Source organism: Musa acuminata, chromosome BXJ1-6, assembly GCF_036884655.1.
Source record: "Musa acuminata AAA Group cultivar baxijiao chromosome BXJ1-6, Cavendish_Baxijiao_AAA, whole genome shotgun sequence".
Taxonomy (NCBI): domain Eukaryota; kingdom Viridiplantae; phylum Streptophyta; class Magnoliopsida; order Zingiberales; family Musaceae; genus Musa; species Musa acuminata.
The window spans coordinates 43,084,966-43,099,095 of NC_088332.1; the positions used below are offsets into that span (position 1 = coordinate 43,084,966).

General features: G+C 38.8%; 2 protein-coding genes and 1 non-coding gene across 3 annotated transcripts; 2 read left to right on the forward strand and 1 right to left on the reverse strand.

Moving 5' to 3' along the window:
• Positions 1-1,775: 1,775 nt before the first annotated feature.
• LOC135677145 (cyclin-T1-3-like) lies at positions 1,776-10,592 on the forward strand. The gene is made up of 7 exons (XM_065189099.1): positions 1,776-1,904; positions 3,286-3,550; positions 5,130-5,211; positions 7,254-7,388; positions 8,043-8,218; positions 8,307-8,458; positions 9,282-10,592. The coding sequence occupies exons 2-7, from the start codon at positions 3,351-3,353 to the stop codon at positions 10,286-10,288; spliced, it is 1,752 nt and encodes a 583-aa protein (XP_065045171.1). The 5' UTR covers positions 1,776-1,904; positions 3,286-3,350; the 3' UTR covers positions 10,289-10,592.
• Positions 10,593-10,879: 287 nt separating this feature from the next.
• TRNAR-CCU (transfer RNA arginine (anticodon CCU)) lies at positions 10,880-10,952 on the forward strand. The gene has a single exon. It is a non-coding gene; the product is annotated as a tRNA-Arg (tRNA).
• Positions 10,953-12,231: 1,279 nt separating this feature from the next.
• LOC135677562 (ribosome biogenesis protein ERB1-like) lies at positions 12,232-12,642 on the reverse strand. The gene has a single exon (XM_065189924.1). The coding sequence runs from the start codon at positions 12,640-12,642 to the stop codon at positions 12,232-12,234; it is 411 nt and encodes a 136-aa protein (XP_065045996.1).
• Positions 12,643-14,130: the final 1,488 nt, after the last annotated feature.

Here is a 14,130-nt window from a genome sequence, read left to right on the forward strand (position 1 = left end):
AATAGAAACTTAAGGTTTTTTTAAAAGAAAATCACCTTTTCATTAACAATGTGTTTGCAACACATATTCAATTAATGAAAAAAAAGAAAAACTGTGGAGTTGCATATTTATACTCCTCAATATATATATATATATATATATATATATATATATATATATATATTATGAGAATGATAATTTGGGTTTAAAGAGATATATGCAAGATATATATGCACTTGGTGTGTATGTACATGCGTGTGTGAAGAAAGGAAGAGTAGAAAATACACAAAAATAGGTTAATAGTTTAATTCTCTTTTGAACATTAGCATACAATATTAGGTTAAATAAATACTTACTTTTAAAGAGTTTTTCATTCATTTGAAGGGGAAAAGCCATATTCCGTTTCCGATACCAAAATCAAAATGCAACAAAGAAGGGAGGGATAAATGAAGAAGCAAACAAAATAAAATAACAAAGTCAAATAGAAAAACAAAAGAAGTAAAGAAAGAAGAAAAATTACTGTATCTCCTAAGTTTATTGACCTTACTATTTTTTATATTAATCTGTCAAATCTTATTTTAGTGGGACTTTTTTAAAATCTATAGTTTTCCTCAAATTTAACTGAATAAAACTTGATGATTTAACTATATATATATATATATATATATATAATTGGCTGTCAATATTCTACTGATTGGAGTTGCATCAATCATTATGATAATGATCACTAGGGAAATCTGCTTCAGTTGTTGATCTCAATGATTTCATTTTTTTTTTCTGGGGTGGAGTTCATATTTTTGGCAAATACATAAAGAACAGCTTTGCTGCATATCTTTTGCACTTTGCATCTCATTGCAGTATAAATTAATTGAGCCTTCATTCTTTTGTGATAAAGCAAACAAGGACAGACATCCATGATCTTTTGTCCTCTTCAATCCAACCCATATAGTGTTGTGATGATACTTCAAATATAAACCCAATAAATTCAAGTCCAAATCAAGAAAAAAGAAATCATATATATATATATATATACATATACATACATATACATATATATATATATATATATATATATATATAAATATAAACTCAAAGATAATTTGATATATTTTTAACTAATTATATATATTTTTTATAATTAGTTTATAAAATATTTAATCTTATTTTCTTTACGTTAACAATTTTATTGATGAAAATACCACGTGTGTTCAATAGTAAATCGAAATAAGATAAAGTCCATGTATATTTAATGATATGACGTAAAAAAAAAAGAGATTAAATATTTTACTTTCTTAAGAATAAATATCATAATATAACTTTTAAAATTATAAAAATGATGATATTAAAGATAATTAATTACATATATAATATGTAATTATCTTTTTTTTAATGTATATGTATTTATGTTAAGATTATGTGCACTAAACACACATCGTCAAAGCCACTCTGATATTACTGCTAACATAATCAATGACCAAATTTAATTTTGACCCATAATTTTACGTGTAAATCCTAATTTTGGATCCGTTAACCTTGGATAATTTGATTTGCAGTGTGCACCACCATTCAGATCCATGAAGCTTTTCGGATTCGAGACCCGTTACCAAATTGAATCGACCCGATAGCACTTTTAGGCGGAGACAGAAAAGAATGCAGTAATCTCTCCAATGCCTCTCAAGCTTTCGTAAGATGATATATAGAATATTATATTTTACCGGGTAATCCGTGAGGATACCGAATCCGAATCCGATTCCTATTCCGATTCCGATTTCCGTAAACCCTATACGCCCCCGTTTTATAGCCCAACCCTAATCTACTGAGCGCGGATAGAAAGCGTGGGAGAAGAGGGCGCTCGAGGGAACCTCCGCTCGCTAGACGGAGACGATCGGCATCGGAGGCGCGCGATTCGAGTTCCTACGCCACGGGTAAGATCGATTCCTCCTCCCTTCCCTGCCCGTTCCTTTGTTCCCTCTTCTATTTGGATTTGGATGCGGATGTCGTCGGCTTGTGATTGTTCGCGAGGGCACATGGTGGCTCTGTTCTTGCATCTGATTCTGATTTATTTTGCGTTTATTTGGTTTTTAGATTGCTAATAGTTTCGTTCTGAGGCATCTACGGCGTCTATTCCCGTGTATCGATTGCCTGTTGCATTGCGCTTATGGTTAGGGTTAGATCTTGAACGGTCTTGAATCGTTTGTTTTCAGCACCGAAAAGTAATTTAATGTCTCTTACGACGATTATGTCGGTATGTGGGTGGCATTTTGTAGGCTCGGTGCCCATTCCCGAGCGTCGATTGCCTGTTGCATTGTTTGGGTTAGATCTTTAACGCTCTTTAATCGTGTGTTTTTATCACAACATAGTAATTTAGTCTCTCTTACGATGAATATCTAGGTATCTGTGTGGCGTTTATAGGCTCGGTGCCTATTCCTGTGCGTCGATTGCCTGTTGCATTGAGATTATGGTTAGGGTTAGATCTTGAACGCTATTGAATCGTATGTTGTTAGCACCACATAGTAATTGAGTGTCTCTTAGTGGGATTTTTAGGCCGTCTCTCCTGAAATTGATCGGAATATTATCTTTAAGTTTTAGGTACAGATTGGATTTCCTGGTCTCCAGAATCGTGGTTGTGTTATGATTGATTTAGAAATTAACCGAGGACATTTAGTAGACACAGTATTGGTTGCTTTTGTTTAAGGAATATATTATTGCATGAAAAAAGTATTGTTCTATAGCAAATCAATTGACTCAATGAAGCGACTATCCATCCGGTCTCCTATGGTTGAACAACATAACGTGGATGAATTAATGAACTGCATTGAAAATTGAATAGCATTCCGTTCTTCATTTTTCTAATTGATCAATGCACAAAGATATATTACTTCTTTTGAATCTTGATATTTCATCTTTTTTTTTTCATCATCTTCTTCTGCATGTGGCTCTCATACATACAGTATGCTGCACCATTTTCCCAGGCCATTGCCATAGGAGTTAGTTATACTCTTTAAGGCGGTCACTAGATATTCTGATGGTTTTCGAGATGTCTAACGGGTTTGGGGAGGGATAATACTGTCAGGATCAGTAAAATTGTTCGTATTGGGTTAACAGTGTCATAAACAATCATGCACTTGCAATGGAAAATTCACATGACATGGAAACTCGTGCACTTATTGCTCCTTAACCTTCTGCACAGATGGAAATATTGTGGCATCTTTAAATTCATTGATAAGTGCTTAATCATATTAGCTCCCTGCTAAAAGAAAACAAAATCCCTATTAAGATGTCTATGTGTCTGACTGTTTTGTCCAGGATTTTGCTGTTACTAAATCAGGAAGCAGATCAACTTAGAGTAACATAGTTCGAACTATAATCATATGGCTGGAGATAGCCCAAGGACGTTCTCATATGACAGGAATGAGGAAGTTAAACTGCCTGGAGCTTCTTGGTATCTAAGTCGTAAGGATATTGAAGACAACTCTCCATCTAGGAGAGATGGCACTGATCTCAAGAAAGAAACTTATCTTCGAAAGTCTTACTGCACATTTCTGCAAGATTTAGGCATGAGACTGAAAGTGTAAGTTCTCTTATTTATGTAATTACAATTCAAGTTATGCCTCCTCAATTAAATTGAATCTACTTGATATAATGGAATAAGATCTTTCTTCATTTACCAGTTATTCTGTTGCTCTGTTTTTGGTGGGTATGTTTCTTAAACTCTGATATAATGGTTCTACATGCTGATGGAAGCATTATGATTCTTGTTGTAAATGCTGCTCATTTTTCTAGATATTTCAGATGATATAATCTGAACTAAAAGCATGCAAATACCTTTTGAGGCTAATGTATATGCCAAGGGGAAGGTACATATTTTAAGACCTTGATTTGACACTGGTAACCAACTAACAGTATCATGTTATGACTTCATTGTAAAGTAAAATAAACATTGGTGAAAAGGGTATGAGCTTTTATATCCAATATTTGATAACTCATAGAATGAAGTGGATTAAAAGTAGTTAATTGCTTCTCTAGTTCAATAAATAGAAGAAACCTCCCAGAGCTATCGATTAGAATACTGAGACACAAAATATAATAAATTTATCTCAGTAGATTACAGTCATCTAGCAGACTAGATAATCTCATCAGGTCACAAAAACCCATTATCTGTAAATAGCTTATCTAATCTATATTGGATCCATTTTGAGACTCATAGACATCAAATATACTTAAAAATAAAGGACTCTAAAGACTTCCTGAAATAGATAAGTGAAAATCAGTCTGAATTACTAAAATTAGTAAAATCTATCCTATTCTCTCATGAAGTTGGCTTGACGATGCTTCTCGAAATTTTCTTCCCATTTTGCATTGGAGTAGCTTTTGGATGGAATGAGGGACTCCTACTTTAATCAAAGTGCAGGCTCCTAATTTTTAAATTTGGATTGTTGTTTTTTTCCTCCAATTAACAGGCTCCTAAGTTTTGGTTAAAACCTGCTATCCTAGTTTCCTTAGGAATTGTATAGGCTCTCAAAGGGGTTGTTTCAACCCTATTAAGGGTTGACCAAGGTCAATCTTTGCCTGAATGACCTAGGGAAGTCTAGGTGGCCTGAATATGCTGAATTCTGCTTGATAATATTGTAGTGGTATGATTTTCCACGACAACAAGCTTGAACAAACAAGTTATCTTACTAGTCTCACACGGTGATGGTTGTGCTCTAAATAAACCTAGATGAAAGCCTTGAGACAAATTGGTAACAAGAGATACAAGTGCATAGGTGTAATATATGGTGCGAGAGATCATTTGTGGTTGTATAGTGGGGTATATATGAGGTGCTGTGATAAAATTTAAATGATAGCAATTGTAAAAGTGACATGTTATAATTTAATATAGTTGTAAACAGGGAAAAGGGAGATAATAGAATTGTGAGATTAAACAAGGAATTTGGTAAATGAGATGCATAAACTACTCAAATCACAAGAGGATCCATGTAACTGATCATATGCAGTTGAGAACAATGGCTTCTTGTTCATTGTACATGTTTCTTATTCTGGTCTTATGCTCTCTTTGTTATAAGTTTCTGTGGCTATTGTTGCAGTAGTTTTCTGTCTAGTGTTTGTAGCTAGAATTGAGATTTGACCTCAAAACTTTCTTGGTGCAGACCTCAAGTAACAATAGCCACTGCAATTGTATTCAGTCACCGGTTTTTTCTTCGCCAATCTCATGCAAAAAATGACCGGAGAGTAAGTATAACTCCCTGGCAGACAGAATTTTTTTTCGTTCGTGGTGGACTGTAGAAACAATTTAATTTATTAATGAACATTTTATGCTTATTTGCAGTATGCGATCTCAAATTTGGATTGTGCAGCCCTTTAAATGCCTTTTTTAGATGCAAAACTATTATCACTTTTTTTTAAGGAATTCAATCAAATAAAATTTTCTTCCTAGAGAAGCTGTCCAATAGTGTGATGATGGTGAAAGTTTCCAGTGCACAGACATTAATGGTATATAATAGAGTGATTTTTTTTGCTTGCTACTTCATCATCCACTCTATTTGTGTCAGAAAAGAATGTAGGAAGTTAGTCAAATATTTTTTTCTAGAGCTATTGTATATTGTAATGGTGAATGTTGTCAGTGAATAGATTGTGTCCATGTTGAAGTCTCATAGAGATGTCTAGCTTGGCATTGACATTTTAATAATTAGTGATAATAGCATCATTGTAGTCAAAGGCACTGGTGCCAAGATGCCCGAGGCGCTAGTCACTTGCCTAGGCACCAAGCAAAGCGAGATACTCCCAAATATTAAAATTTTAAAAATATATATCATGCATGATAAATATAATTACTAAAATAAAAATCACGCATCAAAATTTTATTCATTTAAATTACCAAATTACATTGTTAGTTAGGTGGTTGTGGGTTGCTATCGGTTGGGAGTGGAAGAGAAAGGAGGGATGTTTGAGACAAGGTTGTTGTTGGTTGGGACATTGGGTGGCTGTGCGTTGCTGTTGGTTTGGAGGGGAAAAGAGGGAGGGGAAGACACTGGCGGACGTCTTTATGAGGGGCTATGATGAAAGGGGAAAAGGGAGGGGAAGACGACAGCTTGGGGGGTTGCGATGAGGAAGGGAGGAGGGGGGAGGGGGGGGGGGGAGACGCTGCTGACTGTGGCAGAGGAGGGAAAGGGGTGTTGTTGGGGTCTAGGAAGTGTAGAACAACAAAGGAGGAAGAGGAGGAGAGAGATATAAAGGAAGAGCTCATTGGAGGAGGACGTCACCACGGCCATTGTTCCTTGATGGAGAGGAAGATGCCACAGTCGTCGTTCGTCAAGGAAAATGCTGCAACCATTTGCTGGAGAAGAAGGCCACAACCATTTGTTGGAGAGGAAGGCACTGTTGCAATTATGGCTCATGGGTGTGTTGGTTGGGGGCCGGGGTGTGGAGGACTGTTTGATCTGGTTCAATCGAACCGGTTCAAAGATAATTGAGCTCAACACAGATCTACTTCGAATGAGGCATGTTAATTGAGCTCAACCCAAACCTGATTTGAATGAGGTGGGTGCTTGGCCCGACCAACACCTAGGCCACACCCAGCCGAAGGTGCTTGTCTGGACTAGTTTCTATGTGCTTGGGCCTCACCTCACCTCACTTGAGCCCCTAGTGATGTGCATGGGCCGTGCCTAGCCGAAGGTGCTTCTGCACTTGTGTGGACCAGTTTTTGGGTGCTCGGGCCTCATCTTGCCTCATGGTGCCTAGGCAAGCACCCGGTGACTTCATTGAATAGCATTTTTGTTCCATATTTTTAATGCAATCTCCCATGGTAAGGTGTGATGCTTTGTAGTTGGCAAATTACTTATAAATGATACGTGGTATTTACATGGATCAGATATGAGCAAATTGGATACTGTTCCTTAAAGATTACTTAAATCAGAAGATGCAGATATTGTTTCTTTCATATTTTTAGAAGAGGGAGGGAAAGAAGCAAAAGGGGTGGGGGGGGGGGAGAGAGCGACAATGTATCAATGCAAGCCAGTGTGGTAATTGCTGTGCTAGTTGCCATATGGCATGAGGGCTTGCAGTAAAAAGGTGATTCATTGGTATAAAGATGTAATTTTGTTCTTTTGTTTCTCCAGTTGGTAGTTTTGAAATGCTTATTTTTTTTTTGCATTCTGTTGGATAGACACTTGTCTTTTGTCCCTGGAATGGTTCTTAATTTGTGTGATCTTTTTATTTTTTTGGGTCATCGTCTTTTATGATGCTTAATCTTTCATGCTCATGGTCTTCTGCAGACTATTGCTACTGTTTGCATGTTTTTGGCGGGAAAAGTAGAAGAAACTCCTCGGCCATTGAAGGATGTCATTCTTGTTTCTTATGAGATTATGCATAAAAAGGATCCTACTGCAGTCCAACGAATTAAACAGAGGGTAAGACTTGTGACTAATAGTAGTTAAATATCATTCCATCTCAGTCTTCTGACTTTGTTTGTTTATTTATGGTGGTTTTAGATATGTTGTCTATACCTTTTCCTTGGAAATGCCTCTATACCTTCCTTTAAAAATGATATTATGCAATTATTTGAATCTTGGTGCTAGTAATTGCGTCAACCTCGGTGGGACTGGTATGATACCAGCATACTGATGGTATACACTATCTGGTACTGGTTGTGGAAAGAAACACTTCTCCACCATGTTTGAAAATTAGTATATTACTGCATGAGCATCAGATGGTGTCTATATATAGAGTCAAGCATCAAAAGGGTCATGCAATATGGTAATCTGTTAGTGAGATGTTCAAAAATAGTATACTAGTATAGTTTCTGTCCTTGTCATAATTTTTGGTAATTGCTCATCCATGTACCGTATGTCTTGTGCAAAATTTCAAGGATTTTTTACAAAGCTGGTTGAATTTGTATGTTCTCATTGTTTTCTGCCATGATTGTACTCTTGGTGCCACCTAAATGGGCAGAAATTTTGTAGTCAACACTTGATATGTATATGCCAATCATCTTCTTTTTAGTTTTATGAGGATATTCGTGATGGTTTGCAACTGCCAACTATATTCAATGTCATTGCTTTCAGGAAGTATATGAACAGCAGAAAGAATTGATTTTACTCGGGGAACGATTGGTACTTGCAACTCTTGGTTTTGACCTCAATGTGCAGCATCCATACAAACCTCTTGTTGAAGCAATAAAGAAGTTTAAAATTGCTCAAAATGCCCTTGCACAAGTTGCTTGGAATTTTGTCAATGATGGGTATGTCAAAAAAATCCTGCCATTTTTTGGCTTTCCAGTTTTAATTTCGATTATGTGTCTTCATTACACACTGGAAGGGGGTATGCAGGCTCCGTACTTCGCTATGTCTGCAATTTAAGTCCCACCATATAGCAGCTGGTGCTATTTTCCTGGCAGCCAAGTTTCTAAAAGTAAAGCTTCCTTCAGATGGTGAAAAGGTCTGGTGGCAGGAATTTGATGTTACCCCTCGACAGTTGGAAGGTATGTTCTAAACTTTCTCTGTTTAGCCTAGCCCATCTCCATTGCATATTTCCATTCTTTCTCTGAATTCTGGGATGAGATCTGGGTTTAGCATTGCCTTCATCATGATGTTTGAAGGCATTACTAGGCTAATTAATTCATGTCCAAGAACACATTTTACTGTTTGCTATTAGAGTATTCGAGATTTTTTTATTTGTTGAGTATTAGAGCAGCTTGGAATTAGTTTGCTTTAATGCAGTTTACCATGTGACGTGTGTAGGCAATACATTAATCTGAAGTGTGGTTAATTTGGTCTGCTCATGTCTGCTAAAATATGTTATTTTTAAAGCATAATTCTTTGAAGATACCATGTAATCTTTAATTGGTATTAGAAATCTTTTCATTTTTCTTCAGCTGAATTTAATGTTTAGCTTTATTATTTTTAACCTACAAATGAGACAGTGTGTGGATGGAGTAGCAACACATTCAAACACCACCTGGATAAACACACAAAGTAAGCTGCTTAGTCGTAGATGAGTCAAGTTTTCGTAAGACGATTGTCTTCTGTCCTGACTGTCATCATTCTTTCTCTTTTCTTGAGCAGGTGGTACATCTTTTACTTTGTTGTTCATTGAATGGTTGAACTTTTGGTCATTTCCTCTTTGTTTCCTATATTGTTTTATTTTAGATTGTAAAAATGTTCAAGTGAACTCGCAATTTCCAGATGTCTTTTTCATTCCTCATGTGCATTGTCTACCAAGATGAATTAATATTATACCTGAATTTCTTCTATTTATTTATTTTCTCAGTTATTTTATTAACTACAAAATTTCTCTTCTTTCAGAGATTAGCAATCAAATGTTGGAACTTTATGAGCAAAACCGTCCAGCACTGTCTTCCCAAGGAAATGAAACTGAAGGTAGTTCAGCCAGTGGGGTCAGCCACCGTGCTCCTGCAAACACTCCTGTTGATGTTGAGGAGCCTACCACACAAAGTGGATATTCCTATGTGTCAAAAAATGCTACCATGCAGAGTAGTTCAACTCATTCTCTGTCTGAACAACCTCACTCAGATAAGCATAGTGGAAGCAGCAGTGTTGTGCATACTGATGCTAATGACCACACTAGGCACGGACCAAGAGCTGTAGTTTCTGATAACAAAGTTGGAGTTGGAGTCAAGGATCACTGGCATCATGAGCCACTGAGCAATCCAGATACTATGGGCAGTACATTCCATCATAGGCCTGAACAACCAGGGGAAGAGCTTGTATCTGATGGTACAGAGGGGATGGTTGAAACAAGAGAGAAGAATTCCATCTACAATGAAGGTTCTAAAGTTGACTCTCCCATGGTTGATGCCATGAAGAAGATTGACAAGGACAAAGTGAAGGCTGCATTGGAGAAAAGAAGAAAATCTCGAGCTGATAATGCCAAAAAAGTGGATCTGATGGATGATGATGACCTCATCGAGAGGGAGTTGGAACACGGTGTTGAATTAGCAGTTGAGGACGAGAGAAACAAACTGACAGGTCGAAGCTGGTCCAAACCTACTTATCGACAGGAGTCTCATAGTTCTGACCATGTTATGGAGATTGGCTACCACGGGTCTCAGAAGGCGACGGAGAACGCTGAAGAAGGGGAGCTATCAGTGGATAGTCAGGGTATCCATTCACCTGAGTCTAGCAACAAGAAAAGAAAAGCAGTTAGTTCCCCAGGGAAGCATTTCAGTGCGAAGAATGGGTATGACCTCCCACATTATCATGTGCCTTCAAAGCGCCAGGAGACTCGCGAAGACATGCGTAGATTGGAACGTGGCGACAGGGATCATAAAAGGCTCAGGCAGGAAAATTAGGTGTTATATGCAGTAAGTTCTGGTGGGACAGATTTAAATATAGCAGCAGCTGGGTGCGATCTCTTGGGAGGAGCCTTTGCAAAGTACAAAAATTCTTAAAAGGTAAATTTTATACGTGAAACCTGTTGTACTTGCAAATTTAGAGCTTTGCAAAGCCAGAGAGAGAGAGAGAGAGAGAGAGGTGTAAAGATATGTGGCTCAATGGCTTTTTTTTTTTTTCGAAGGAAGAATTGTGGCTCAATGGAGTGTTGATCCAATTTAATTTGCTCAAGTGTTTTATCTAATTTTCTTTACGGAACCGTAATTGCAAAGTCTATATCTGTTCGATCAGCATGATTTATGTAATTTAATTTCCAATATAGATTTTAATTGTTGTGGTAACAACAGGGTTGGCATCGGAAAATTGGTCATCCATCAAGCTCATATTTTCATGCGGACTTCCGCGAGGAGATAACTCGATGATAACACGTGATAAGCGCATGCATGCATGCATGGTTACGGGAGGAGTTCGAATTATATTGTAAACGTCGACTGCTGGCCTCATAAAGAATAGTAAATAAAATTAAGCAGCAGATTTCATCAGAATGTGCAGCGCCTGTAGCTCAGTGGATAGAGCGTCTGTTTCCTAAGCAGAAAGTCGTAGGTTCGACCCCTACCTGGCGCGTCTCTTATCATTTTTATTAACATTCATCCTCCATATCCTTTTTTTTTTTTCAATTAAGTTTTCATCTGACAAACCAAACTTCCTGTGATTTTTCATTACCACTTAACTACATTAATCAGAAATTATTTTTTTTTTTAATCTACAAACAAAACAAAAAGTAGTACTAGATAGATAGATAGATAGAGAGAGAGCCTCTTATCTTCCTTCACATTTCTCAAACTTTCCATTTCAATTTATTAAACAAATAAATCTATCAAAAGAATAAAGTAGATAGAGAAAAAGTCAAGAATTTGTTATGCAATTAATGACTTCCTAAATTATCAACAAACCCAAATATCTACCTACCACAGGAAGTCTTTAGAGAGTTACAATTCCTTACAAGATTTTGTATTTACACTCACTTCTTTATATTTATATATATTACTTTTTTTTTTTGTTTTTTTCTTTAATGGATTGCATCTGAATTGCATTATTATTCTTTTTTTTTATTCTAAAAAATGATTTATTTTAGTGTATGCAGAAGAGATATGGTGCATCAACGATGCATTCATTGTGACTCCCAGCTATTCATAACCTAATCGATATCAGTTACTTCAGCCGATAGAAGATTTTGGGATCGAATCTCGATCTTCAAAGAATCAAAAGGGCAGATGATTTGTCATTTTGCAAACTCATACATCTTTCACACACTCGTTCTTAACATCGATCGGATGATGCTAAACCAAGAGCTACTCCCGCACATCGTTCCCGCAGGGATCATCAGCTTTAGCATCTGATGATGCAGGGGCAGCTCCCGATGAACACAGCTGCGGAAGGACGTGCCTGGGGGGTGGCAGAAAGAAGAAGCATGTGTGTTGCTCGCATCAACGATCCAACTCAACTCTCTTCTGAATCATGCTCCATCGGCATGACTGCGCTCGGATGAGTTCCTCGGGTCAACCATTTCGGTCAACTTAACGAGCACCAAGAACTAAGATCGTTGGTGTTTCTTGGAACGTCCGAAGACCTCCGACGGCAGTGACGACATGGAGCGGAGTTGCTGGTTGACTTTTGGGTTTCATGCACCCCAACCCAAACAGCGTCGTATCCAACTGTTTCGGTTCTCAGAAAGATGGAAGTCGACTACCCAAAATCCATCGTCTACGATTTGGCAAGGAAATAGAACAGCAGAGACGAACCGAGGAGGAGTTCCATGGCATGGATTTGTCCGGACGAAACAGAGGTTATGGAAACAGAAAGCAAAATTGGAGGACGAAGATGGTGATGAAAGTATTTGGATTCAAGCACTCTTACGAGGCTGTCGACTCTTCCTCCTCCTTCTTCTCTTGGGCTTCTCCTGGTGTCGTTGCTGGCTCGGTCCTGCAGTGACTTCTTCCTTCTTCTCCGCAGCAGAGGATGCCGCCGCCGCCGCCGCTGCTTCCTTCTGCTCCTCTTCCTCTCCTGCAGCCCTTTCCACCCTCTTCTGCTTCTTCTCCCTCTTCTTGGGTTCTTCCACTTGATCATCATAATCATCATCATCATCATCATCATCTTCTTCTTCTTCTTCTGCCTCCTCCTCTTCTTCTTTCTCATCCTCTACTGCTTGTTTACGGGGCCGGCCTCTCTTTCTTGGAGTACCTTGAGGTGTCGTCGATCCCTCGCCGCCGGTGATCTCCAGGGTGGATCTCTTCTTGGCTTTCTTCTTTCCCATATCCGATATCCTGTCTTTCCTGATCCTCCTCAAATCACAAAACAAGTGTTAACACCCAACCCAAACCCACACAGATCATCACCAACTCACTTGCCAAATCTGCTACTTGTCATTCAGAGTAAACCAGGAAAAGCTTATACATACATATATGAAATCTCTTCCTCATCGTCTCCCTGTTTCCCTATACTTTCTAAGGTGGTGGGAGGAGATTGATGGTAATAAGTGAACAGTCAAGAAAACTCTCAGAAACTTTGTAGCGACCACCTAATCCATGTCGCTGTCAATTGTGTGTGTGGGTGTGTGTGGGGCGGGAGGAGGGGGGGGGGGGGGGGGGGAGGAGAAAACAAAGCAAAAGGGGTACGGACGGGGGGCGGTGGGGACTCCATATAGTATGAGAAGCACGTTGTTGCAGGATGCAGAGCAACATGGTATGGTGGCGCTGCAGGTTGCCGGTTCTACGCCTCGTGCTCGCCAACACAGGTTTGGAGCAGGTCAAGATTTAGACGCAGTCTTCACCTCCAAACCAAGCTGCTTTTTTACTTTTCCTTCTTTTATTTTTAGATCCCATGTGGTGATCGGAAGATCCATCAGGAAATGTTCATATCTATTTGTCAATGTAAATTGTGACATGATGATCATCACCGTTGACCAAATCACTTTTTTCATCATTTTAAATTATTAATTGCACATCAAGTCACATGCCACGAATCTTTATATATATATATTTATTTATAGAGAGAGAGAGAGAGAGAGAGAGAATAAGAAGTGTGGAATTTTTGAATCCACTCGCTTCCCATATTAAAATTATGATAGATTCTATACGCTGGACAATCAGAATCTATGATTACAAAAGAAGAAGAAAAGAAAGAAAAATCTGAATTAGAAGCGTATGATCGGTTTTAGCAGCAAAGGAAGAAGAGGAGGGGGGAGGGGGAGGGTGGAAGGTGCGGGCGGGGCGCCACCTGATCGAACAGAAGGCGCGGGGCCGGCGAGGCGATCTGACGGATCTTTCCACCGTTTAACGTGCTGCCCCCACCGGTAGATCTTGTCGTGCTGTCTCCGTCTACCTGTCCCTGCGCGCATCTTTCCGCTTGTCCTGTCCAACAGGAGTTCTCTCTCTCTGTCTCTCGAACGATCGATCTCCTTGGACCATCGCCCTTCGCTAACTGGACCCCAACCGTGAGCTGTGTGGAAGATTGGACCCATGTCAGGCCAAAGCACTCTGGTGTTGCCGTGTACAGGGCTGAGATGGAAAGCCTGTTGGTCCCCGGATACGGTCCTCTTAAAAGAGTACTACTGATGCATGAGCGATTCTTTCTGCTGCCCGTGCGTGTGTGCGTGCGTGCTTTTGGATAAACCATCTCGGGTTGGGCATGCCGGAGAGAAAATCCACCGAAACCAAAACGAAGGTGTGACTTATAAGAGCACAAGAGAGACGGATAGATAGATAGATAGATAGAGCTGAAGCCTAAACTTCCTCATATAAAA